The sequence below is a fragment of the Melozone crissalis genome, unplaced genomic scaffold (assembly GCF_028551555.1).
Source record: "Melozone crissalis strain CALT ecotype California unplaced genomic scaffold, PUWL_Pcris_2 ptg000033l_1, whole genome shotgun sequence".
Lineage (NCBI taxonomy): Eukaryota > Metazoa > Chordata > Aves > Passeriformes > Passerellidae > Melozone > Melozone crissalis.
Window position 1 is genome coordinate 9,391,750 of NW_026535811.1, and position 27,681 is coordinate 9,419,430.

Below are 27,681 nucleotides of genomic sequence, written 5' to 3' on the forward strand. Positions count from 1 at the left end.
ATTCCACACACGACTGCAGGTGAGTGGTCATTGAGAACTGATACCTGACTGGAGCCACAAAAATCCTTCTCCAGGTTTTTGCTTCTTCCTGAAATGCTTGCTGCATTAATTAATACTTTTATACTCTCTGCTCTATTAACTTTTCCAGACAGTAATTTGCTAAATGAAAAAATTTCCATCTCTCCTCACCTCTGAACCTCTCCTGAATGTAATTACTCAAGCTCTACAAAATGAGCCAAAGTATGGAGGGAAAAAAAACATTGAAAAAACCCCAACAAACCAAACAAAAACCCCCAACCAACCAACCAACCAACAAACCAACCAAGAAGTAATATTGGTTTTATACTGGTAATATTTGTATTATATTTTTGTGGATCTTTTAAGGTTAAAAATAAATTTCCTGTGAGGGAATTGTAGTACCCAGCTTTACTGCAAATGCCAAAGCTCAACATAATAGCAGCAGGTTTGAAATCCCAGCAGAAATGAAAGCACAGCACCTGACTCCTACTTCTTGGTTGAAGAAAAGATAATTTAATGAAAAGAATTTAATAGACTGAGAGGTGGAAGACTTGAACTCATTCCTTCACACACCCGCTAAAAGCACTATATCGCATCTTCGGGTCAAAACCTCAAAAGGCAACTAGTCATCTCACTAATTTATTACCTACATCATAGGCATGATTTCAGGGATGTCTAAATAAATGCTGAAGTGTTCACTGGTAACTATAGATGCACAGAGCATCCTGCAAGTGTGTATATACATGAGCATGACTTCTGTGGCTGGGCTCACTTCATGTGTTTCATTTTGGTGGGCCTGGTGCCACCCCTATGCTCAGAGAGCACATCTTCCTCACCCTGACAGCACTGCATTTAGCACTAGACCTGGGAATTTATCACCAGAAGGCCAGGATGGGAAGGCACAGAGAAATGTCTGGCTCTGAGATGCATTTTTTAGCCCCTTCTTGAGGAGGAGGCACTTCTCAGAGACAACCCTAAACACAGCACCACTGGCACCACCCATCACTGTCTCCTCTGGGGGCTGTGTTCTAGAAGGAAAGTGTTAATGAGTCGTGCAAGAGACAGATAATATGGAACCCTTAGTACTAGAAAATATCTTGAAGGGTAAATAATAGATGAGAACTGGAAAACATTCCCGCGCCACTCTGTCCATCCCGGATTCCATTCTCCAGACGTAAGCTCTCTGCATCAGTGCTCTTGAAGATCTGCTCTGGATCTGTGAGCTGCAGCTCTGCCAGCACTGATAGCCAGGAGCTGGGCACTGCTGAGTGCCACACAGCCCCCTGGGCCAGCTGTGGGATCTTAGCAGTGATCACACTGGGGCACAAACCCAGCGAGTTGTGGTGGTACCCAGAACCACCTTTAAAGGAGCAAAATTCCAGCCCTTGCTCTCTGATTCAGCTTCCCAGCCTAGTGGTCTCTAAAAGGGACTGCAAACAAAGATAATTAAGAGTCATGAAATGGAGCCTCAGCTCTGAGTTCACTTAACAGTATCCCCTATACTTTTTATTTTTGAAATGTAATGAGACAATATTTGTCTTGCCAATCTACACAGTTCGGTTATCTTGGAGCACTTGGCAGTCTATTTAATGCGCACCATGAACACCATTATTCTCCTTCACAAGGATATGCTGAACGTAAACTAAGATTATCACGACTTGTACACTGTGGTATTGGAAGGATGGTGCATGTCCAGATTGAGACACTGGGCTTCCATTCTCTCCAAAAGAAATGTATCGTAGCATTTTACCACACAGGGAAAGATATGATGTGACAAATTGCCTTTTATGAGTGCTGGCAGTGCTTCATTATTTTTGTACTAACATAGATAGGTCTACAAGGCTGACTGCTTGACCCAGAGTAGTGTCTAAGAATTCCATAAATCCCTCATTTGCATGACAGAATGCCTGTAAGAAATTAACCTGATTCTTGCACTTATGAAGTTTTTTCCTCTCTGTTCAAACTAAAACTAAAATATTTTCTTGGAAAAATTAACAGAAGATGCAAGTTCTTCAAGAAATGCTTGAACTTTTTAACAGCTGTGATGTGAAGTGTCAACCTCATAATATGATGCATATCATGAATGTATAGATCTTAGAATTATCATAAATGTATAAAACTTATACTAAATCATAAAGTAAGATATAAATTATTGCTGTTATGCTGACTAATAAACTCTATCTGCCTGATGGAAATAATAAAAAAAAATCAATTAATTCACACAATCATTAGAGGGGGAACTAGAAGCAATTTTCAGGCCAGGTTGTCTGTCTGTTCCTACAACACTTGTACCTTTCATTTCTTGAAAATTCATCAATATTGTAAGCATCTGGGCCTAAATTTTATTCTGAAAATCTCTAGTTCTGCTTTTGACTGGTCGGTTAAAAAGCTATTCAGCCACTTTTGACCATGCAGACAGAGGAAAATAGGTAGCTCTTTTAAAATAAACCCCACTGATAAGTGACATCCATAACCATCCCAAAACAAAACCAGCAAATCACATCAGTTTGTGTACTGGAACCATACCCTGAGGCTGTATCCCTTTCCGAAGGATGTTCAGTGGTACCCATGGGATTCAGCACCCTGGAGAGAGCAAAGAGACCCTGCCCAACAGCCCCCTGCCCTGCCCCAGACCCTCATCCACCCAAAAATCACATCTCACCCCCTTTAGGTAACTAAGAGGGACTCCAAATCCTATTTTTCTCTCATTTTTATAAGTCCTGATGAGTCCACAGCCATCCAACACACATCTCCTAAAAAACCCCAGCATTTTTAATTTCAGCGAGGATGTCAAGTGTTCAGCTTGTCTTTGTGTGTGTGTGCATGTGTATGTGAAAAATCTCAGATAAGCAAATCACTGGCATGGCTTAACTATTATTCCACAGTCATTCAGGGTACATTTATTTCAGTTTTCCATGAAGAATAGACACACTCTGTGCCTCAGTCTCTTAGCTTGGTGTCCTGTTGCTATTTTAGGTTGTCTCTCACGACAAGGAGGGGGGAAGATGAAAGCTGAAGAACCAGGTGAAAGAGCTGACAAACAAGTGTGTTTTCCTCTGCTGGAACTGGGAAAGGTTTTGATTCCATGACTTTTGCACCATAGCTCAGCAAAGTTTCAAGAGCACTAATTTCTATGGGACAAAAGCCAGCATCACATGTTTGCCATTTGACGCACTATGGGAAATCAAACAATAACTATAATGCATTCCATGAGAGTAATTTTTAGAATGATGCAGCCAAATTTCACTGCTCTCATGTTATTCCACCTGGACAACCTTGGTATGCAGTTCAAGTGGCCTTCACTAGGCCAGCAGAATTCTTTAATTATAAATCATAGTATAGTTTTGTATAAATCCACAACATTTTCAATATCTGGATATTAATAAAGCAGATGAACTAAAATAATCTGCTACCATGTAGAGCAAAGTGTCTGTTGTTATGCTTATGTTGCATTAAAGGAAGACAAAATTACTGCATGAAATAGGTTCCCTATGGTCACTGCTGAAGAGGTAACCAGATAGGAGCCACAGAGAACCTTCACATAATAAGAGGCAATATAAATTCTTGCATAGTGAACCTCAGCTGTTACTTGATTCCTTTCTTCAATTATATTAAGTGTCCCAGCATTGTTTGATTGGGTTTGTTTAAATCATTAGTGATGCACTGGAGGAAAAGGATACTGTTATTGGTTCTAGGGTTGTAACAGAATACCACGAAATGTGGGTGCTTATTTCAAGTATATCTGAAAAGATTGACCAAAATAGAACTATCGCTTCAGGAGAGACTCTTTACCTAAGAGTTGTGTGTTATAACTGAAGAGGCAGTTTAAAAAGATGACAATGATCCTTTCAGGGTAAGAGCAGTGGGGCATTTTTACATTTACATGTATGAGTTTTAAAAAGTCAGCCAAGACATTTTATTAATTTTATCTACAGTTTCCACAAAGCTTCTTTTCTGTGAGCTATGGACTCTTTTATACAACCTCCAATTGATTACCAGGTTGATATTAAAGGGCAGTAAACTAAAATTTAAGTTCTTAATGTACCAGATCTACTTTACCTTCTTTCTCAGCTAAGCTGAGCCTCAGGCAGTAACTCATCTGAAATTATTTACCTCATGCTTAAAGTGGAGCATATTTTCTTATTTCTTACTTCCATCTCCTGTAATTTTCTTTTTTTTTTTTTTTTTTTTTTTTTTTGAGAGAGCTGTCCATTGCTTTCTCTGGCAGTTCTAAACCCCTCACTGATTCCAGAGCACGCAACATGCAGTGCACACGTGCAGCAGGACCAGAAAGCCAGGCTCAGTGTGCTCTGCAGAGATTTAAAAAGCACAAGCACAAAGGCTGGCCAAGGATCTTCCCACTGCATTCCAAGCAATCCCAATAAGCCAGGCTGACAGCTCTCCTGCACACAGAAGGGTGGAGAGCTCCCTGGTGAGTGCCATTCCACCACTCTGGGTGCTCAGAATGTCACCCAGGATGTTTCCAGCAGAGAAGCAGATCCTACATTCTTCCCAGAATTAAACATTCTTCCCAGAATTAACACATTCAGCTGGATATGATGAGCTCAGCAAAGACACTTGGCATCTGAGGCACTCCAGTTTTGTCCACCTTTTGGAAATCTGGGACTGTGTTTAGCTTATTGGAATCCAGGAAATCTAAATAAAGGTATCTGTGATAAGATCTGTTTAAAATTTGTTGTAGAAAAGAAGCTGCCTTGGAAGTAAGGATTGTGAGAGCTATGTGTTCTAGCAACTAGAACACCCCATAAATGTTTCTTTAAAAGCACCCTCCTGAGCAGGAGAATGTTCATCTTGAGTAAAATTTACCAAAAGCAGCTGTGTGCTGAACATGGATCACTCTACTGAAAGTTGACTTGTAAATAATAACTGTGACTTACTGGCTTTTTTCTAGGAAAACCAGGAAAATTTTGTGAGGATTTTAAAATAAATCAGTAACTTTTGATACTGCAACCCAGGACATGCAAGTGACCCACACTGAAGTCCTGAACCAGGAACTTGAAGCAAACGTAACACCTGCAGCTGATCTTGTTCTGGGACTGGCACTAAATGCTTTCAACAAAAGGTCTCTTCTTATGTTACCCTAATGTGGAAAATGAGATAAAATTCTGACTGGCTTCTAAGAAAGAATGTTCTAGTGGGAATATAGAGCAGGACTTCAGAAGGTCAGTGAGACTGGCTTAAGGCATTCTTGAGCATTTGTAAAATGCACTAATTATATTAAGTACCACTGTAAACCAAAGAGTTTCCAACCCTGAGCACTAACACCACTCTCCATCTGGCATTCAGGTGGACAAACTGACTGGCAAAGTGTCTGTCCTGAGGATGTATAGGAGCAGAGGGGTGTGGAAATGCACAGTGTTTCTCTCTGGATTGACAATGACTCCTCATGGTGAGGACAATGGGGTACATCTGACACATATGCTGAAAATGAAAACACAAATATTTACTCTTTTTTATTGGAAAAGGAGTTATTATTTATAAGAGATACTTATGAATGCATTATATGATATTCAGTGCCACTTTATACCCCATGTGTACAGCATGAGGAATGTATACTCTCTAGAGGTGTGTCCACTAGTGCTAATAACTCAATTTTTAGTTCAGGATATAAAATCCTCAATTTTCAGGTTCAGGATAAATTCAGCTTTTTTGGGGTGCTCAAGCCCAAATGCCCACTCAGATGTCTCACTGTCTTTGATCTCTGGACATGTTCATTTCAGAATTAACTTTGAGAAAACAAAGATTTACAAAATTTAAATAATTAATCTTAGCTTTGAACATTTATCAGACACTGCTATGAAAAATCCCATCATCTCTTTCCTTGTCCTTTTTCCATCAGCTGTTAACAACGGATGGACATTCCATACCTCAAAATCTGTAAAATTGCCAAAAATCTCGTGGAAATCTGTAATTGCAAAGTTTATACTTTAATTAGCAGTAGTAATTACTGTCTATAATTCATAATGCATTCTGACCAATAATTCTGCTGAAGTGGATGAAGTCATTGTGAGATGTTGTATTAGTAATGAAAGGGTAAAATACATTACAGTCCTGTTGTAATAAGAACAAACTGATTAAAACCAGAACTCGTTGGCACAGCCAGGGGCACACGCATATTGCTACCAAAAAACCCAATTAACATCTGCACAAACATGTCCTGAGGCACAGGAAAAAATGCTGAAATTTAAGAAAAGTAGCACTACCTAGTCCAGATTTACACATGACAGCATCACCATCTTGTTTCTATGGGGAAAATGTTCCCAGGGATGAATCCATTTGTGTTTTCCTGAAAAAACCTACAGGGCTTTGCTTACAGAGGTTGTTTTGGGGAGACAAACAGCATGCAGTGACTGAGAAGTTGTATTTTTAGTCGTGAGGGGAGAAAACTGGCTTGGAGAAGACTGAGGGAAGCCCTCAGTGGGGTCTGCAGCTTCCTCCCAAGGGACAGCAGAGGGACAGATACAATCTCTGCTCTCTGTGACCAGAGACAGGACCTGAGGGAATGGCTGGAGATGGGTCATGGGAGGTTTAGGTTGGATATCAGGGAAAGGCTCCCCAGGGAATGGTCACGGCCCCAAGGCTGCCAGTGCTCCAGGGGCATTTCGATGACACTCTCAGGGATGCACAGGGTGGGATTGTTGGGGTGTCTGTGCAGGGCCAGGGCTCCCTTCCTACCCAGGATATTCCATGACTCCATGCAATGGAATCATGGCTCTGTGGCTCCACAGCCACACACAGGAACACGCCCCAGGACAGCAGAGCCTGAGGCTCCTCCACTGGGGCCTGTGTGGAGGAGGAGTCCGAAGCTGTGAGCTGGAAATTTGTCCAGGAACCTGTTCTGCAGTCCAACTTTGCTGAAAAAATCCGCTGCAACTTTTCCGGGAGGAGGTCATTCCCAAAGAGAAATGGAGGCACGGGAAGACTGGAAGGAGACAGAATCCTAGAATTGTTTAGGTTGGAAAAGACCCCTTAGATCACCTAGTCAGGCCATTAACCCAACACCACCCTGTCCACCAGACCAGAGGGGTCTGAACAAGAGGGACAAGCCCAGTGCAGGAATATCCCCAGGGACATACTGAAAGGAAGCCTAAAAGGCTTTGGGTGGATTTAGGTATTTCTACACTATGGCCCATCCCTTACAGGGATTGTAACAAGAAGTATTTCTTTCTTTTCCTTTTCTCCCTACAGACAGAGAGTGTGAAGACTCTTGTAGATTCCAGGAAAGGAGTTCCCCAAAGCAGAACATGAAAACTGAAATAAAAGAGAACAAATGCATCAAACACAAGCCATTAAATAATACAGAACATTTATTTTTTTTATACTCTAGGAGCTGGTCTAAAATATGTACCTATTTAGTGCTTCAAAAGAGTGAAAGATACTCCTTCTTCTGTGGGAACATAGCACTCCACAGCTCATCCATTCCTTTTCAAAGTAATGAAACTCTCTTGGCAAATGTGTTTGTGGGATTGGACTCACCAGGCCTGGCAAGCTCATACTCCTTTACTTCTCTGTTAAAAGCCTCACAGGTGAGTCTTTGGTGAGGTTGGGTTGGGATAATGTGATTATTTCCAGCTGTCCTGGAACTGGCAGTAATGGTGTAGATGTCGGTTCTGGGGTATTTCCACATGCAACAAATTTCTATCATTCCTCTTCTGAAGTTTGCATCATAGATGTAGAAGAGGATTGGTTTAGAGGCTGAGGAACTGAAAGAGATCCAGGTGATGGCCAGGAAAAGCAAGGAGCTCTTTCTGTAGTCTGTTTCCTGTGGGTGCCACAACTGAACCATGAAGAAAGGCAGCCAGGACAGAAGAAAATTCAAGACAAAGATGAAAAACAACTTGGTAGTTTTCACTTTTCTTCTTAAGACAAGATTCATTGTCCTCCTTCCAGCTGTGCCTTCAGTCGCACTTCTCCAAATGTAGGTGAAGAGTTTCTGGTAGCAGCGGATAATGAGGAGTGATGGGATCAAAAGCAACAGCAATGAGAGGTGGAAGACACCAGAGGTGACTCCTAGCTCAGAACTGGGGAGGAAGAAGTTGCAGTGGTGCTCACTGCTGGAGCCATAGAGATAACAGGCCGGTGATGCAAACAGAGCACCACAGAGCCAAGAGACCAGAGTCATTCTCTTGACTTTCTCCCTGCAAACTCTGAAATTCAGGGGATGGATGAGAGTGTAGCATCGATACAAGCTGATGGTGAAGAGCACATCCATCTGGACCCCGGGCGTGAGGTACTGGATGTACCTGACCAGCCGGCACACGCCGCTGCCCAGCACCCAGCGCCCGCAGCTCAGCTGCAGCAGCAGGAAGGGCGCGCTCCCCACGCTGCTCACCAGGTCTGCACACGCCATGGACGCCACAAAGTAGTTGGGAGGGGACTGTGTCCTCCTCCTTCTGTAGATCACTGAGCAAACCAGGAAGTTTCCCAAGACAGAGATCAGCCACAGCACTCCCCAAACCACGCTGGCAGCTGCGATTTCCCCCGGCCTCAGCCCATACTCTACCAGAGAGTGGTTCCTGCTCGGGCTGGCTCCTGGGAATGGAGGTTCTGCCATCTCGTAGCCAGCAGGAGGGGAGGAGGCTTTGGGGCTGCTCGTGTTCTGCATCAGGAACAAGGTAAAGAGAAGAACAGGACCACTGCTGTTATCCATGCTGCGAGAAAACTCAGCTACGTCTTTTGCTCAGGCTGCAGACAGAGAGGAGAGAAAAGGTTTTGCTGAACAACTCTGTGTGAAAAGCCCAAAGTAATCAATAAAACATAACTCTAAGTAGTCTCCATACTCCTTAGAGTAGTAGATTTCAGAGAAAAGTGTCAGAAATATATGGAGACACAATGTGTCATGGCAGAGAACATTAAGTTTCATGCAGATTTTTAGGAATGGCCTGAGTACTTCAGACAGGCATTTCTGTCTACGGAAAGATCAGTGTCCTGTTCACAGCTGGAGACTGAGGTGCCACGCCACCAGTGCAGGTAAGCTGCAAACTGAGCAGAACGTGGCCCACTAATCCCAAAAATGATCTTTACTTCCTGCTGTCCATGGAAGTGTCAGAAAAGCAGACCAAGAGGGTCCCTGCATCCTTGACTTGACCTTGAGCTTTGAAGCAGAAGGTAAATACTGAGGAAGGAGGTCAGTGTCCTCAGACAGATGAGATGAGAGGCTGGGGCAGGGATGGGGGAGCTTTTTGAGTTCCAGCAGTGGAGCCTCAGCTTGGCTTGTCAGCACTCTCAATACATGTGGCTGCAGTCAGCAGCTGAGCATCTCTGTGCTCTGGAGAAAATCCAGGGAGATGGGGAATGTCCTTACCTTGGTCGGGGGCCTTCCACCCAGGCAGCAGCAAGGCTGACCCTTCACAGCAGGACCAGCCCAAAGGTTCTATGGGTGACCCAAGGGACAACTGAAGGACTGCCAGAAGCAGTCGACACCAACAGTCAACCAACACCAACAGTCAACCAAGAACCTCTGCCCCTGATTTTGTAACAGAGCTGAGAACCACTGTGGCCCAAATGCAGCACCCAGCACCCTTGCTGACCCTCATCCCGTGCAGCCTGCCCAGGTCCCTCTGCAGAGCCTTCCCAGCCTCCTGCAGATTCACAGTGCTGGCACAAATGGGTGTCACTGCTGGCTGCCCAGTGGGGCACTCAGCACCCTCAGCCATGGTCGCTGCTAACGGTATCAGACACGACTGGCCTTGCCCAGCTCCGGAAGGACAGTCACCCTTGGGTGACACATTTTTCATGATAATAACATATTCCTTGATAAGCATATGAGCAGCTTATCTGTTCCCCCGCAATGCTCAGTAACTGGGGTTTTATGAACTGCTTCACACTTTCAGAATTGCAGAATTTTAACACTCATTGTCTTGCCTGTCACCCCACACTCAAGCCCTTCAGCAAACAGAGTTTTCAATTCCATACTGCTTTTAATGCCCCTCCTCCTCCTGCTGATTTATCCCAAGGCAGGAAAATGCCAAATTCCTCTTCCTAAGCATCTCTGAAATCAAAAGCAGTGGAAAGTTGGAAAAGGCCTGGTAGCCAAATGGGAGAGGCCCTCTGTTAAAAGTTCCTCTACAAATCAGCACCAACTTTTGCTGTAAGAGAGCACTGAAATTCCTGGGGTCTTGGAGGCACTTAACACTGATATTGAAGGTCAGTGCTGGCCATGCTGTCACCAGCAGAGCAAAGAGCTCATCAGCTCAGACAGCCATGGATCTCCTCCCATTAAAACCAGCAGGCAGTGAATGTATAGGAATGTGCTGCTTTCGAAACTTTGTAAAATATTACTAAATACAAATGCCTCCTCTGGAATGTGGCCATCGAGAAAAGATGGTGGACTCTGGATTGGTTGTGCTGCAGCAGAGAGGAAAATTCAATAACTAGTTTACCATTTAAAAAATCCAGTTTGAAAGCAGGAAAGAGAAGCAAATGGAGCAGGAAGTCAATTTTCCAGTATGGAAAAACATTCAGAGGCATTCAATTCTCCTTGTTCTGATTCCACCATGATGTTTGTCAATGTTTTGATTTTCTAGATATAAACAAATCACATAGTCCTTTCTGTTTACATGTTTTTCTTAGTTGTTTTTTTTTCCTCCTCTTACATTTCCTGTCCTTCAGGATGATACACTGGTATATTTTACATAAAATAAATACATCATGGGTAAAATTGTGCATATCTTTTTCAACCATACTTGGAAAACTGGGCACTTTACTGGGACCACCTGTGCTACCAAGAGTTTTGTTTCCCTATCAAGATTTATTTTCTGGCTAAAACATTAGGAGAACTAAAAGGAACTTTCATTTGAAAAGGAGGTTCCATGCTGTGTTCCAGAGGAAACTCTCAATGTGCCTGATGGTATTTCGGTTCATCCTTAGTGAGTTCTAAGGCCCAAGATCTGAGCAGTATCCATGTCTTTAATACAGGACTTTCCAGGCAGCTATTTAGATTACTTTTAATTTGAAGCTCTTTCACTATGAAATACGAGTGAAAACCTTGACTCCCTTTTGCAGTGTATTTGCTAGAAAAGTCACAGTCCATTGTAACTCAGATGAAGTGTTCAGCGTGTCTCAGATGTAGCCCAGCACAATTCAATTTGTCCTGCACCAAAAAAAGGGGGCTTGAAGGATCTTGTGAGAAGAGGTGAATATGAGAGATAGGAAGCTCTGGTTGAACAGCTTGAAGGAAAGATTAATGCCATCAAACTTTTAGCAGAAGGTTTTAAGTACTAATTTCAATTAATACGCAGGACTGTGGTTTATCCTAGCAAACTTTAATGGCTATTGTGTTTCAATTTACAGCTACACTGACTTAAACTTTTGTTCATTAAACTTTTATTCAGTTGCTGTCTAGATCTCCTGTTCTGAGCTGTATTGTATGGCTGTTTTCACCAGTCCTCCTTCCCTTCGGTTATGGGGGGAAAAAGTAAATCCCCCAAAAATAAATTGAAGGAGACTGAAGGGAGAAGCTGTATTTTAACTTGTGAGGGGGAAAAACTTGGAGGAGATTTTGGGGGCCTCTCATGGCTGTCTGCTGCTTCCTTATGAGGGGAAGCAGAGGGGCATCTCCAATCTCTGCTCTCTGTGACCAGGAACAGGACTGGGAGAATGGCCTGAAGTTGCCAGAGGAGGTTTAAGCTGGATATCAGAAAATATTCTTCCCCCAGAGGGTGTCGGGCACTGCCCAGGCTCCCCAGGGAATGGTCACGGCCCCAAGGCTGCCAGAGCTCCGGGAGCGTTTGGACACCGCTCTCAGGGATGCACAGGATGGGATTGTTGGGGTGTCTGTGCAGGGCCAGGACACGTTTCCAGCCCGGGATATTCCCAGCTCAGCGCTCAGGGACAGTGCCCGGGCCGCCTGCGGCTCCTCCCGGGACAGAGGGGGCCCTACGAGGCTCCATGAGGGCGGCGCTGCCGCGTTCGCCCGTGCGGGGCCGGGCCCGAGCCGGCCGCCGTCGCGCCGGGCGGGGCCGCGGGAGGAGTGCGGCGGGGCCGGGATGGCGGCGCGGGCCGGGCGGTGCTGCCGGGCCGGGCTGAGCGGCGGGGCTCTGCTGTCCCAGGCTCTGCTGTCCCGGGCTGCCAGCGGGGTTCCAGCCACCCCTCGATGGGGACGCGCCGCTTTTTCGTCGGCGCCCGCGGTGAGCGGCAGGGAAGGGCCGCAGGCTCGGGAAGGTGAGCGCGGCGTGCCCGGGGCGGTCGGGCTGCGCCGCCGGCATGGCGGGCAGGGCTGCACCGAGCGGAGCCTGTGTTAGGTTATGCCCAAGGGGAATTTCATCGCTGTGTGTGCTCCTGGGAAGCCTTTGGGGTCGTGGCTAGCCTGTGCCGGCGGGAGCGGTGGGTCTGGGTTTTCCCGGCCTTTCCCGGTGGGCATCTGGAGCTCGGCGGGTCGCTGAGAGCGCCTCTGAGTGATGTCCGGTGATGCTGTAGTAGCTGAAGGTGTCGTGTCCTGGCCTGAAATTACAGATGTTTGTAACAGAAATAGTAAAATTGTGACGTGTGGCTGTATGTGAAAGCACCACGAAAAAGGTAGGTCGAGGGATAAAGAAATTATCTGAATATTATCTCTTGGACCACCCTGTACAGATGTATCGTTCGGTTTAAGATTTTAATAGCAAGAAAAGGATGAAGAGACATAAAGTTCTCAGATAAGGGAAACAAGTAACATGTGAAATCTGCAAGGTTTTATGGAATAGGGTTGTAAGACATATGAATGATATAAAAAAGAATCCAAACATCCCTTCTTAAATCTTAGTCATTGCTTTATGCTAAATATGTACAATCGATGAAACCTCTGAATTCAAACCAGGCTTTTGAAAATAAATGTCATCATGTTCACCTTTGTATGTCTGAGGCCACATTATATTCTGGTGTGTTTTTTGGACAGTGGGGTTTGGAAGTGTTTTAGAGTTTGAGGAGGAGGAGGAAATGAAGGCAGACCAGCATGCAAAGATGAGTGTTTAGTTTGAAAATCCAGTAGTATTTGGTGATTTAATGCATCCCTAGGGATCCCTCACCACAGCTCCAGGTGAAATCAGTGAGCTATAAAGTGGAGCCAGGAGAATCCCAGAGCTGAAATGGATTAAATTCTTTCACTTACCATTCCACTTTCTCTGGAACTGCCCAGGGAGCAGGGTCAAGGTGTTCCCCACTCCCAGTTCTAGAAGAGAAACAATCCAATGTCTGAGCTGTTCATGCAGGGTTAGTTGTGCTGCAGAGTGGCACAGAGGAGGGTGTGAAGCTGAGCTCTCAGAAGGAAAGGATGGAGCCATGGCACTCTCCTTTGGAAATGGGAACTCTTAAATTTATCCATTTTGTGCTGCTGGTGTAGAGTGATTTGTGACTGCTGTGTGGGAAAGAGGAAAGGGAGCATAGGAATGAAGGCAGAAATGTTCTTCATTTTTGTCCTTCGTTTTTGTTCTCCAAGTTCTTTTTTATCTTATCTTTTACAAAATTAATTGGTAATCTTTACTACTGAGTATCTGATCTTTCCCTTCTTCCATGTAAAGATTGGGGAGCATTACTGGATATTGTCATAAAACTAAAAAAGCCCATACAGAATTATCCTACATTTTTTGCTCTCAAAACTGCAGAATAATTTATTTTTAAAATGTCTTTTTGTTAATCTCTTCTGTTTTTCCTTCTTTCAGGCTCAGTAAGGAGAAGAGGCAGGACACCACAGTTTGTAAGATCAGTGAGTACTGAAATTTACAGGCAGCTCATGTGTTGGGAGAGTTTTCTAAGCTGTGTGTTGTGTCAGTTTGCCCAGCAGCCCCTTCTGCAGTCAAATCCTGGTGGAACAATCCCCTGGGAGCATTCCAGGCCAGCACCTGCCTTCTGTAATCTTTTCAGTCTGTGTTATCAAAAATATACACTGAGCTGATGGTTAACTTGCACTGGCACCATGTAGTGCAGGTCTGAAAAGTATCTTAAAGTGGCATTTCCAATAACCCAGACATGTCAATGTTGTTTTCAGGCTGAGTTTACAGGATTTGTGGTGCTTGCTTTCTGGCATAAAGCTTTTCTTTTTCTAAGAGCATTTGGCTGAAATGCTGGTCAGTTTTTGGAGGGTATAAGCTATTTCTGCAATGTACTGGTACATTGTCCCTACACTGGAATTTCTATGGCAAGAAATTTCAGCGTTATTAAGTATGAACTGTTCCAGGCCTACAGAATTCCAGAATTTTAGATTCATTGTCTTGTCCTATCACATGTTCAGGCCCTTTAGGAAATAGAATTTGCAACTCTGTACTGGTTTGATTCCCCCTCCTGATTTATCCCAAGGCAGGAAGATGGCAAGTTCTTCTTCCTAAGCATCTCTGCCATCAAATGCAGTGGAAGATTGGGAAAGGCTTTCTGCTAAAAATTCCTGTGCAAATCAGCACTAACTTTGGCTGTAAAGGTGTCTTGAAATGTCCAGCTGTGGGAATGGTTTCTTGAAATCATTGTTTGATGTGTTGATCCTGCCTTGTGTTATATCCCATGTATCTCCTGTCCCCTTTTCCCTTGATCAGGCTTCACCCCCCAGGACAGAGAGGATGGCTGTGGATCAGGACTGGAGCAGTGTGTACCCAACAGCAGCTTCCTTCAAACCTGCCTCTGTGCCTCTCCCCATCAGAATGGGCTACCCAGTGAAGAGAGGAGTGCCTCCATCAAAAGAAGGCAACCTAGAGCTTATCAAGGTAAAACATGTGCCATGGCTGGGGGCTCAGTTTAAAGTCACTGTTCACTAAGGCTGCACTGCTTTGATTGGGATATTTGTCTTGGAGACTGCTTTCTGCTATTAAGTCATATGATACTCTCAAGTTTCTAAGTGGTAACAAATACAAAGTTAATTAACAAGTGAATGATATCAGGAGACTTTTTAGGATGGTCATGCCTCTGACTTTTGTCACAGAGTTAAGCCTTTCCCTAAATCAGACTTGAGAAGAGTCTGTTTAAATAAATATTTCCTTAAGCATGTTATACTGCCTTAGCAAATGCGAGAAGTGTAATCAGATTTCAGTAATGCCCATTTACTTCTGATCAGGCAAAAAGCTATTCTTTTGGTAACTCTTAATGTGTCTGTTTCAGATCCCCAATTTTTTGCATCTTACTCCTCCTGCAATTAAGAAGCACTGTGCAGCTCTCAAAGGTGAGAGGGGGGTTGAGGTTTTTTGATTTTTTTTTTTTGTTTGTTTGTTTGTTTAGTTGGTTGGTTTTTCTTTTTACACCATCTCTGGAAGTTTTCAGACGAAACAAGATGTGACTGTGTGTGATGGAGATCAGGCATGGTACACTTGTGGAGCTGGTTATTCAGCTGGTTGTGGCTGGGACTGTCTGCTTTCCTGCTGCTGCCAGGAGTCATCCAGGTTGTGGCAGATAAGTCTCAGGAGGTTGCCAGCACAAGAGTAAGACTGAAATGTTACTTTTGCACGAGAGCTTGCTTGAACTGATGAGTTGATAGTTCAGTGCTTTACAGAAGGTGAGTGAGGAATGTGACTCAGTTCTCAGAGAACTCTGATTGAACAGGCTTCAGTCAGTAGCCATTATGGGCTGCATTTAATGACCAAAGAGCTTTTAATATGAGACCCTCTGTGAGAGCAGGGTCTGCTGGGGAGACACAGGGTCTACTGGAGTCCAGGAGCATCCTTCCACCCAGAAAAACAGTGAGGGGAACCTGATGAACTCAGGCAAAGTGATGAGGGTGGTGAGACACTGGAAGAGCTTGCCCAGTGTACCTGTGGATTCCCCATCCTGGAAGTGTTCAAGCTCAGGTTGGACAGGGCTTTGAGCAGCTGGATATAGTAAAAAATCCCCAAAGCAGGAAAGTCACTTCCAGCCCAAACCATTCTATGATCCTGTTTGGCATATGTGAGGCTGCAGCTGCAGTGCTGTATCATGTTTTGGGGAAGCCAGTACAAAAACAGACATGGCAATACAGGAGCAAGTCTAGCAGAAACACTGCTGTTACCTAAATGAATATGGTTTCTAAGACTAGTACTTTTACTTTTAAAAACATATATTGCAATTCATTTGAAAGAAAAAAAACCCCAGCCAAATACACCAGAGGTACGGGTATATAATATACAGATATTACTTGGAGTGTTTTTCTCTTTATTGTACAGATTTCTGCACTGAATGGCCAAGTGCTCTGGACAGTGATGAGAAATGTGAGCAGCATTTTCCCATTGAAGTGGAAACAGTAGATTATGTTTCTTCAGGGACTTCTATTCGCAATCCCAAAGCAAGAGTGGTGACCTTAAGAGTAAGTGGTAGTTTTGGTAAACAGCCTTTGCTTCAAACCCCTCAATGCTTGGCTTTCTTTTCCAAACATGCCAGTGTGATCTTCTGTAAGGAAATGAGAGAAATGGAGGGAACTCAAAATCATACACAAGTGAGTACATCTGTGTGTTCCTGACCAAATCTGTCCATTCATATTCACTGGCCTTGGGACTTGTAAGGCATTGTGGGGATGTGGGGATTCTATGCAGGTATAAATTGTTTGAATACTCACATTATTTTTGTCTTGTGACTTCAATGTGATACTATCCGAAGAAATTCTGCAAATTATGGACTGTTCCACACCTACAGAATTCTAGAATTCTAGAACTCATTGTCTTGTCCCCCATCACATGTTCAGGCCCTTTAGGAAATAGAGTTTGCAACTCTGTACTGGTTTGATTCCCCCTCCTGATTTTTCCCAAGGCAGGAAGATGGCAAATTCTTCTTTCTAAGCATCTCTGCCATTAAATGCAGTGGAAGATTGGGAAAGGCCTGGCAGCTAAGATGGAAAAGGCTCTCTGTTAAAAATTCCTGTACAAATCAGCACTAAATCAGCTTTTTAAACTATCTCTGGAAGTTATACTATGCAGGCATAAATTGCATCCTGAATAGCTCACCTTGATAGAAGATCTGCCTGTCTCAAGTACTTCCAGAGTTCAAAGTGTGGATTTTCCAAGGAATTAAAGTTGTTTTCTCCTTTTCTTGAAGGTTAAACTTTCCAACCTGAATTTGGATGACCATGCAAAGAAGAAGCTGATTAAGCTCGTGGGGGAGCGGTACTGTCAGGAGACAGATGTGCTCACAATTACAACAGACAGGTGAGCTGCCAGAAGGACACAAAAATATTGTAGCAATGCCCACAGCTGAGAAAGGACTGGGTGTCTTCCAGTAATACCAGTTATTGTCTTGGTGAATTATTATAATTTAAGGCTAAAATGGGACTTAATTAACTCTATTCCTGGTATTAACTGTTTAAAACACGTTTTAAAAGAGTTCAGACTTAATGTATGTTGGATTCCACTTTGGAAATTTCTAATGTCTCCAGAAGATTTGTAAATCCTTGGATATTGTATATTTTCCTGCTGCCTTGCAGCTGCCCATTCTCCTGTGTTCTTATTACTCAAGCCTCCATGATATTATTATTGTTTGTGTGTAATTGAGAAGTAACAGGAATCAACCACACATTTCCTAAGATTCCCTACAGTAGAAAATTTGATTGCAGGTTTTAACCTTTTGTTCAGAAAAATGTCTTTGCATTTCCAGGTGTCCCCTAAGAAGGCAGAACTATGATTATGGCATGCACCTGCTCACAGTTCTGTACCACGAATCCTGGGTAAGCAGTTGTGCATGGATTCTAAATGTGCTCTCTGTCATATTTTAAAGTAAATGACCTTACAATTCTATTCTCTTCCAACTCACTTTTCCTCAAATCCAGCCAAGAGAACATTTTGCAGGATTCAAAACTCCTGTCTGTTAATTAGCATATGTCTTTTCTTGAGCTCTTCCTGGGCTGCAGTAAACTTTGGCTGTCATTTGGAAGTGTTCTTCTTAAATGCTCTCTCACATACCTTGTCTCAAGCTGACTGCTTTTCTGAGCTCCCTCTTGCTCAGAAAAGGGGCAGCATTCCCATTTTCTGACTGCTGTTGTTCCTTTCACAGGGAATTCTTCACATTTGTTTGCTGTATTTTTGTGGTTGTGTTGATGCCCTTCAACAATTTTACAGGCATTTTTTACAGAAAACAAGTGAGCAGTCTGAACTCAAATTGTTGTTGTTGGAAATCCATAGTAATGTTCTGGATGACTGAGCTTTGTTCAAATGTCCCATGTCATTATCCCATTGTTTGAGACAGACAAAGCCTTCACCATCTCCATATGTCACTCTTACAGAAGTTGTACCTCATCCACTGCTAAAGCTCATACTGACTGTTTTCAGTTATTCTAGAGTAGGAAATGTCTGCATTTAGCATTTTTATGAATTGCTCTTGATTTTGATCACTGCCGTACTGATGTTAAGAACATCCTAAGGAGGATGAGATATATTTCTTTTTCAGTGGCACTTGCCTTGAAGGATAATTTTGTAATTTTAGAGTGCATCAAATCAAATTGGTGGTGAAAAATAACATTTGCTGTACACATGGATGTTTTTCTCCCCAGCAGCATCACGTTGCATTACAAATCTTAAATTAATGGCAGCTAGTTTCCAGTATTAAGCAATGACAAGGGAGCTAGACAGTGCTCACTTTAATAACTTCAGACAAACACCATGGCTGTGCTGAGCTCCAGCTTTAATTAGTGCTGGCAGACAGGGCTATGCAATATTGATATGGGAGTGTTCAGTGTGTATTGAATATGCACGAGTCTCTTGCACTTTTATTACCTTTCATCCTCCACGTTAATATTTGATGAGTTTGTCAATCACTTGTAATTGTCTTTGATTCCCATGAAAAATTAATGGTTTCCTGAGACATGGGATTTTATTTTGTGTGACATGTTTTATTTTGTGGCATGTTTTTTCCCCCCCTGATCAGAGATAATGCCTTTTAATAACTTGCTGAAAGATAGTTTGGATCCATTTTGTAAACCATGAGCAAACAGTGTGTGGTTTATTTTCATTTACATGAACTTTAATATTGGAGGGGGATGGACAGGGCCTGGCCTTCCATTTAGGCAGTAACATCAGTCCTGTTTGCAGAATTAATTGTAGGATTTGATGACTTTCCCAGCTGAGTAGTGCCACACTGTTAATGCATGTGGCTGATGGAATTGAATCAAAATATGAGGGCAGTGTTCCATTCCTGCTGAGTGAAGGAAAGCTGGATCTGTGTAACTTCTGCCCTCAAGCCTGAAAACTTTGCCCATGATCTCTTTAAATGTGATAGAACTCCTGTGATTTATGTTAATATCTGGATTACTGCATTTTGTCAATTGGAAGCATGCATAGGGGGAAATGTTATATGCAGATATACATCAGGAAATGGGATTTCAAGTGTAATTATGTTTTAGTTGCCAGGAATGCATCATCCTTTTATTACAGTTACAAATACAATATCAGATCCATGAGTTCACTTATTTTAAAACAGTCTTAAAAATCTTCAAAACCTAAGAATGTTTATTTATTTTCTCATTCTAAAATACTTGGAGATGTTTTGCTTCCTGTTTGCTAGTTGTCTGCTTAATTAAACACAGATATTTGTGTTTATTAGTTTTCAGAATATTTTAGATGGCTGAATTGCTCATATTAGTAAGAATTTAATTTTTTTTCTTTGTACTTCTGTGATTCCTTCCAAATTATCCCCTAGGACTGTGCCTGGATTAAATTGTTCAGTGAAAGAATGAGCCATATTAATGGATTATTAATCAGCAGCTTAACCAGTTGCATTTTAGCTGCCTTCAAATGCTGGTCCTGCTTGAATGCTGTAACATCACTCCAAACCTGGATGTGTGTTTATGGTTCAAGTGTTTTTTAAAGACTTAGAGTTTGCTGCCCTCGAGTGGTTGAAAGGATCATGGATGGATTCCTTCTCACAGCTGGGATTAATAGTTTGTCACTCAAAAGTCCAATTCTGTCAGGAGCTGAAAGCAGGAATGAGAAGCAAATGCAGCACAAAGTCAATTTTCCAGTAAGGAAAAACATTAGGAGGAATTAAATTTTTATTGCTCCAATTCCATATGGTGTTTCAGCGTGCACAAGATGAGGGAGAGTGAAGGATCTTGATTCAGCCTTGCCAAGCTGGGATCTTGAAAGATTACTAAAAAGTTGTCCTGGGTTTTCTATTCTCCACTTCTTCTTAGAGTAAGAAACAGAAAGGTGAGGGAAGGATAAAAATGAAGAATGGGCAGACAGCATGGCACTGGAGGCTTAACTGAAATTTATCAACCCTGCAGCTGCACAGTTTCATTGAATTTCAGAGGAACTACTTTTGCATTTCTTTCAGTGGCAAGGCACTGGTGGGATGCAGTGTCTGTGTTTGCATGCTGAATGGGTATTTTTACATGACCACTGATGATAACACTCAAATCCACCATACAACTTTTCTTTAGGCTTCATCTTCGTTTTTTTTTAACTACAGTCATTTTAAGCCATTCCAAATAAACATAATTTTTGCCACTTCAGGTCGTGCCAGTAATACTTGGTAACAGCAGAATTTTGCAGTTTCATAGTGGGAGTTTACCTTGTAATTCAGCCTAAAATATGTGGAAAGGATATGAGTCCACTGCTGAAACCTTAGCAGGTCTCTGGCTAGTTAGGATTCCAAAGCTCATGTTAGGAACACTCAGGATGTTATGGCATGGGGGTTGTAGAGTGGCAGTGGCAGGTGGAGGGGGCACTCAAGTCTTGCTGGAGCTCCCTGGGCACTTTTAGCATCACTGATGATGTTCAGGGTGAAGCTCCTGACTTGGGGACCTTAGAACGATGAAGGGTGGTGTAACTGTGCCCTCCCTTCCTAGAGCAGGCTTCTCTCTCAGTGTGGTTTAAATAATGCAGACTGAGGCTGAGGTGAGGCTGGTCTCTGAATGTTGGAATGTGTCCTTTGTTTTGAACCATGGATTCCATTGCCTGCTCACCAGAATCAACTGAGAAAATCCTCAGCAGTAATGGGAGCCAGAAAAGGTAAAGCTAAAGTGGCTTTATCCATATTCTCTGAGTTCAAACATCTAAATCAAAGGAAAGAGGTTTCCTGACAGGAAGTGTGTATTCTAGTAGAACAAGGTTACGCTTTTTTTTGTACCTCTTGAACCAAAAACAATGAGCATTCCAGCAAAAGGGTGAATTAGGAATTGGCTTTGTAATATTTCTGACTGTGGTAAGCTTTTTGCAATACCTTGTTCTTAAGCTCCATGTTTGTTGTTGCTGGAGGAACAAGGCTCCTTTTTGATGCATAAATACAATTTTTGATGCTGCTTAATTTTTATTCTTTGTTGGAGTTAAAGTCTCATGGGGCATAGACATTAATAAACTGAACAGAAAATATTCAGACTTGGATTTTTAATATCACTGATCTCTCTTGATGAGACCAAAATCTTACCTGGTCAGCCTTCCAAAAACAAAGTGAGGTAGATAAATACCTTACAAATAACCCTTTCAGAAACCTGGATTTTCCAGAAAATGCATGCAGCTACTTCAGCCTAGAGAAATTAGATGTTGTCCTTAGTTTTGAAAGAGGCTGATGGCAACTTTCCTGAGTTAGTTACACGGTCAGTGACTAAACTTGAGAGCATCATTAATTATGAGAGCATCATTAATTATGGGAGCATCTCTTATGTAGTATTAGTCTTTGGGACAGAGTTCTGTTTTTGTTTCTCTGCTTGTTCTGCTTTTGTGTTACACATTTGTACCTCACTGGAATTTTTATCTTCATAGTTTCTCTCGATTTTCCCTTGACCCTCTAGAGGTCCTACCTGTCCTGTGCCATTGCTGTGTCCTGGAAAATACAGGTCTGCTTATTCAGAAGAATGGATTTTAACTTATTCCACATCACCAAGCAATTACAATTTCTGTATCCAATCTCATATGATACAAATAGGTTTTGCCTTTCTGCAGTCTTCCAAACTTCTGTTGATATTTCTGAGTTGTTAATGAAATAGTACAGATCAAAGTGTATTATGTCCAAAGAGATAAGCACATAATTGTTTTGGCAACTCCCCTTGGGATTGAAAGTTCCCAGAAACTTGGAAAATGTTAGCATAGCTGTCATTTATTAGGTGAAAATCTAAGAGCATCTTTTATTTCAATGCAATACAAAGGTATAGGTGTATTTATTCCAGGCTATACCGAGTTTGAAATTTGACTTGACATTTAAGGAACTTTGCTTCCCCTCAAAAAGAATCCTTTTAAAATACCTGGTCTTTGCTAAACAGCATTAAATATTTAACTGTTCAAACCATTGACAAGAAAATTAACCAACATGAGTCATGCTTTTAATTGCCCTCAAGATTTCTGTGTGCCACTTGAGAAATTTTAGTCAAAATGTTTTTCCCAAAAGGAAGATCAGAGAACTGAAAATTGTAAGCCGCTGTATCACTGCAGCAACAAAATTGTGCAAGTTACACAGGCAGAAAAAAACCCAAGCATGTTGGTGGTGAAATGCCTGCTTAAGAGATCCCAAATTTTTTCACTTTTTAAGCTACCATATAAAGTGAAGCCTTTTGTTAATGGCTTACATGTAAAAAGCAACTTCACTGTCCAAAGTCTATTTTAGCATTCATACTCTTTCAGAATTCAGATTCAGCACTGTAAAGTTTTGTAAATCTCCCAAAAGACGGGCTTAAACTGTAGCTAAAAATTTGCTTAGAAACAAATTCTTACTATGTTTATGGCATTGAAAAAATAATTCTTTATCTTTGCATTAGGAAGTGAAAAAATGACCTTTTATGCCTCTTTAGTCATAGGTTTAGATTTTTGACTTTATATGGAAAATTGTTTTCTGGTGTTTTGATTTGGGTTTTTTTTGATTCTTATTGTAAGGTTTTTAAGAGGAAAAGGTTGAAAGTATCAGCTGAGTGCATCTGCAGCCAAGCTGGATAATACTGAGATTGTGTCTTAGGTGTGACAGAGTGAGGAAACCATTTTTAGGAATTCTTGCTTTTAACCTGGTTCACAAAGTGGGGATTCTAGGAAAATGTTACACAACACCACACTTGGATTCCACTTCTCACACTTTTATTCTCGTTTTTAAGACTGCAGTTTTAAAACTGGTGAACTGTTTTTAACATGTTCACTAACATGTTAAATCTGCAGGGGACAAAAGTAATTCAACTTTAAATTGATAAAATTTGATGATAAAGACCTAACTTTTGAGCTTTATTTAATTGTCCTTATCAGTTTTATTCATAACACTTTGAACTGAGACTTCAACAGGTGTAACATTTCCATTGTTCAGGCTTCATGGTGCTTGTCTACCTAGAGTATGCTTCCAATTGCCTGTATAATCCTACGGTCACTTTTCTCTTGCAGTAAGTTCTGTTGAAAAGATATCAAAGTTTCACTGGATACAGTTTGCAAAAACGAATGGATTTGGAAATCTCCCCCTACTGTCAAATCCCTTCCTGCCTCCCCCTCACCTCCCACCACACAGTCAAGATTTTATTTTAAAATCCATGCTGACAACACCATTCTGCTGGGAAAGATTCCAAGAAAGAAATACTCAACAGTTGCTTTAAAATCTTGTTTTGTAACGCTCAGTAAGTAGGGAAATCTTAATCTGTTTATCAGCATGCATCTCCAGAATCCTGTGAGTTGCTGTGTACAGAGAAGGATATTCCTGAAGAGATAAATGTAATACTGTCATTAGTCCTTGTTGTCTCTGCTGTGACTTAGAGGTGTTTAAAAGCCTCACAGGGGTCTTTTGTTTGAACTTCAGACATGAGTTTGGTCCAGGGAGTGACCAGCAGTGATACCCATATTCCCTTACCCCTGAGGAACCCTATCCCTGTGAGAGAGGCTTTGGCTTGGAAATTCTGTTGGAGTTCAGGGGAAAAAATGTCTTGGATAGACACTCTGCAGGTAACCAGGGAATGTGTAGAGCAGGATGATGCTGTTAATTTAAAACTCTAAATCTCCACCCTGGGTTGCAGAGTTTGTCAAGCAGACAAGGAACACTTCACTGTGCCCACTTGTTCCATTAATGTTTCAGCAGTACAGGGCTACAGGATGTCCTTTTGTTCCTGTTTTTCCCCTCCAGAAATTGAGTGAGGTCCTTTTACTCCTGTGCTTTATTGTGTCCAGGGTTTAATGTCAGTCATATGAACCTCTGAGCAGTGTGAATTGCTGCTTCTGACTGAACATTTGGACTCAGACTGAAAAGACAAGAGATGCCATTTACCAGGTGCAGGACACAGCAGTTGGGAAACTGTTTTAAATTCAGATAGAGGAATCCAAGAACACAAGAGTTGGAGGGTGAAAAAAAAAATCTTGGGGCTTAATTAAATGTTATTGAATACTGTGGCTTGACTTCAGCAGCACTGATGCTTAGTGGAAAGAATAACCTTTAAATAAACAAATGAAAATACCAGCACACACACCCCTCCTTACTCTTCCCAAACAAAATATACTCTGAACAACACCAAAAAACCCTCCTCCCCTGACTTGCAAGATGGTTTTTTGGTTCTGCATAACACAGCTAAAAATTTAGTGAAGAGCCCTTTTTGGCAAGTGATTTTAGAAAAGACAAAATCAGTGTGATGTAAAGGCTTCACTAAAAGGTTTCTTTAATTATATTTCCAGAGAAATGCAAGTTTTATTTAGGCATGATTTTATAACAATTATAAGCAAAACATGAATAGCAAAACTAAACCCAAAATACTTTAAAATGTTATTCTTACATAGATGAGGTAATATAAAGATATGATATATTGGTTACATCAGTAAAGTACTAAATAATTATAAATGCTCAAACATACAGCCTGCAATATATAAAAATGCAAATATATAAAAATGTAAATATATCACTGAAGCATCTGTATTTATCAAAGTACAATAACAAATAGCAAGTTACAACATTTGAAATATTCCTTAAAGATTCTTTCAAGGCCTGCTGGAGAGATGTTGAAAGACAGAATTGATACAGAACAAGTGTATTTACAGGCACTGGGATGGTGTCTTCTGCCAGTGCCCTACTTGTGATCCTGTCTAATTTTGCAGCAGTGATTGGGCAAAGATCAGCACCTTGTGGATAGAGATTCTGTTGAGCAATGTATTTTGCAGGAAGCAGAAATGGATTTGTTGGTGGTGCTTTTCTTCATGAATCACTTCATGGGGTGCTTGTTAGGCACTGCCTCAGTTTCCCCCACCAGCCAGTGCAGCCAGACCAGAACCCTGTGCTAGGGACATAGTTCTGCTTCCAGAACTGCAGTGCTGAGGGCTCTTTAAAATAACTACTTTGCAAGGTTTTTAGTTACTCATTATGTACAGTCCATAAGCTTTTTCTCCCACTCTGACTCAGCCAGTTGTATCTGCCAGATACAGAAAGAACCTGATGGGTGGGAGAAAGGAGTTCATCCTGCTCATACAGGCTTGAGTTACAAGGAGGAAATACCTTCCACCATGAATGCAGTTTTTATTTAAAGAGAATTGCTATGAAGATCAATTTCTTCAAATTATTGTTGCTTTGTTTCAGTCCTGGGTAGTTTTTAAGGTTGTGCATTTTCTTTCAGAAAACTGAGAAGTGGGAGAGCGAGAAGTCTGAGGAAGACATGGAAGAGTATATTTGGGAAAACAGTCAGTCTCAGAAAAATGCCTTGGACACCCTGCTTCGAATAAAAGCCTCAGAGAATGTCAGTAATGTCACTAAGGAGGAGCTGCTGGCATCTGAGGTGGTTAAGAATTACAGAAACTCAGTCATTGCTCTTAAAAATGAAGGTGAAACAGAAAGTAACATATCCCAGTACAAGGAATCTGTGAAGAAACTACTGAATATACAAGCATGAGAAGAGCAGATCTCATTACAGAAATATTCAACTGCTGTGTTAATATTTCTGATGATATGGATGTATAATTATTCAGAACTTGAGCCAAAAAGTTGATGATGAGTTAAGTCCTGTCCATGAATCTTGTCTTTTGAATAAAGTATGTTTGGATTCATACTGGTAACTTGAATGTTTTATTCTGTGTTTTGTTAGCATGATCAGTTCAGTCCTCTGCTCAATCACATTCTGATTTCTCACACTTCTTTGGGCATTTAACGTAGAGCAACAATGTCAAAACTAATGAAATTAGTTAATACTTCTAGTTCCATTAATTAAAAGACTGAAAATTAGGAGCTCTAAATGCTTTTCAAATGCCATTCAGATTTTTGCCTATGTGTAAAATAAGGATAATGTTGCCTTAGAATCTGACTTGGAGAGGTGTTGAAGCACTCTGGACAGTTTAGGTTCTCAGTTATTGTGAGGGCAAACAAATATCCTATGTAAAAGCACCTGCCTTTAAAATAATGGAGTAAAATAAGGTGGAAAATGGGATGGTAGTGGGAAAGTGAACCAGCAGTTGTTGAGAAGACCCCAGAGTACCTGGGACAGGAAGAATGATGAGAGTTGGTGAGGTGAGTTTGTAACTAAATAGAAATGGACTGAGCCTTGTTACCCTCAGGCCTGCTGACTTCTCTCTTGAATGTTCCCAGGCTTTTCAAGGAAAGAAAAATTTTGTAGCATCCTATGTAGCACAGAGAAAGGATTATATGGATGCTTATGTTATATTTGATAATTTGTAATTGATTTAAAACTCTGGAATCACAATTTTATTGCCTTCTCACAATTAAGGAAAAAAAAACCCTACCAAACCTTGAAAGGACATAAATCTTGCTTTTATTCTACCTTCCTGGTAGAATAAAAGCAAGATTTCAATTTAGAGAGAAAGTAATTCTCTAGAAGGGGCAGAGGGGGTTAAGGATTCTGCATGCTTATAAAAGAGCTGCCCGTGCCAGCAGCTCTTTGAGCAGAAGCAGTGTAAGGAAGAAGCTTGAAAGCTGAGGGGAATTGATTCCTGCAGCATTCTGTGTGCTGGACTCACTCCCTGCTAGGATTTCTCACTGTGTGCTCTGTGTGTACATACAGCCAAGGAGTGCATCTGTTCCCACTGCCAAAACACTGTCAGTTTAGGAACGATTCTTCTTAGGTCAGGATTGTTTTCATATGGTGAGAGACTGAGTTTAATGCAGCATTTTAATTCCTATGAGAATTTGCCAGAGCTTTACTAAGACTGAAAATGTTTGTCCTGTAATCCCAATTTTGCACTGACTGACCTGGTTCTTTAGTAGTCCTTCCTTTTGGATGTGTATTAATGTAAAATTTTAGCAGAAGCTTAATGTGGGGAAAGTGTCAGCCGTTATCCTATATCCAGGGACAATGAGGGTAATGTTTAAAATTCCCATTTGAAATGGGAACATCTGTATAATTCTAAATCTTCTCTGAACAGCCATGAAACCAAAACAACGGAGGAAGTAAGTGCAGTTTGACTCAAGAGAATGGGGCCTGAAGTTGTGCCTGGCTCTGTTCCAGAGGCAATTTGTTTCTAGTATGTGCACAGGAGAAATGTTTCCTTAATTAGCTTTGTCAGAGCCTGCACAAGGGCTGCCCTAGGAGCCAGCCTGGAGAGCCAGTGGTGTGTCCAAGGCTGGCAGGAGTGAGGCCCTGAAATGCATTAAGAAACCCCAAATCCTGTAAGTTTGCTTTTCTCCACACAGCTGTCCTTCTGTACTCATTTGAACACCTGAGAAAATCCTCTGCAGCAGAGGACATCCCAATTTTCCTTTGCTTTTCACAGAATGAAGCTAAGCAGAACTCTGGAAGTCATGGCTGAAACAACAATTTGACCTTATAAATTATAATAATGTAGAAAGAAATGTTCTTTCTGGTAGAAAGAACAGCACAGCAAGGGAAACTGACTTTTTCATTAG

The 27,681-nt window shown here is 41.8% G+C and overlaps 2 protein-coding genes across 3 annotated transcripts; one reads left to right on the plus strand and one right to left on the minus strand.

Annotated features, from left to right (window-relative positions):
- Positions 1 to 7,465: 7,465 nt before the first annotated feature.
- LOC128940409 (probable G-protein coupled receptor 19) lies at positions 7,466 to 8,722 on the minus strand. Its single transcript, XM_054281793.1, has one exon. It carries the CDS (start codon positions 8,687 to 8,689, stop codon positions 7,466 to 7,468), a length of 1,224 nt encoding a protein of 407 aa, XP_054137768.1. The 5' UTR covers positions 8,690 to 8,722.
- Positions 8,723 to 12,018: 3,296 nt separating this feature from the next.
- Positions 12,019 to 25,880, plus strand: MRPS35 (mitochondrial ribosomal protein S35). 2 transcript variants are annotated; one of them, XM_054282160.1, is made up of 8 exons: positions 12,019 to 12,201; positions 13,677 to 13,720; positions 14,541 to 14,708; positions 15,100 to 15,160; positions 16,134 to 16,273; positions 16,999 to 17,108; positions 17,554 to 17,623; positions 25,445 to 25,880. In XM_054282160.1, exons 1-8 carry the CDS (start codon positions 12,027 to 12,029, stop codon positions 25,715 to 25,717), a joined length of 1,041 nt encoding a protein of 346 aa, XP_054138135.1. In that variant the 5' UTR covers positions 12,019 to 12,026; the 3' UTR covers positions 25,718 to 25,880. The 2 variants fall into 2 exon arrangements, with proteins under 2 accessions (XP_054138135.1, XP_054138136.1); XM_054282161.1 differs by having other exon boundaries at positions 12,066 to 12,167.
- The last annotated feature ends 1,801 nt before the right edge of the window (positions 25,881 to 27,681 follow it).

What these genes read in the sequence shown, in the direction of transcription:
- MRPS35 (XM_054282160.1), top strand. Translation starts at nt 12,027, where the DNA reads ATGGCGGCGCGGGCCGGGCGGTGCTGCCGGGCCGGGCTGAGCGGCGGG. An exon ending in CAAGAGTGGTGACCTTAAGA is followed by an intron (nt 16,274 to 16,998) that starts GTAAGTGGTAGT and finishes CTTTTCTTGAAG; the next exon opens with GTTAAACTTTCCAACCTGAA. An exon ending in TTCTGTACCACGAATCCTGG is followed by an intron (nt 17,624 to 25,444) that starts GTAAGCAGTTGT and finishes ATTTTCTTTCAG; the next exon opens with AAAACTGAGAAGTGGGAGAG.
- LOC128940409 (XM_054281793.1), bottom strand. Translation starts at nt 8,689, where the DNA reads ATGGATAACAGCAGTGGTCCTGTTCTTCTCTTTACCTTGTTCCTGATG.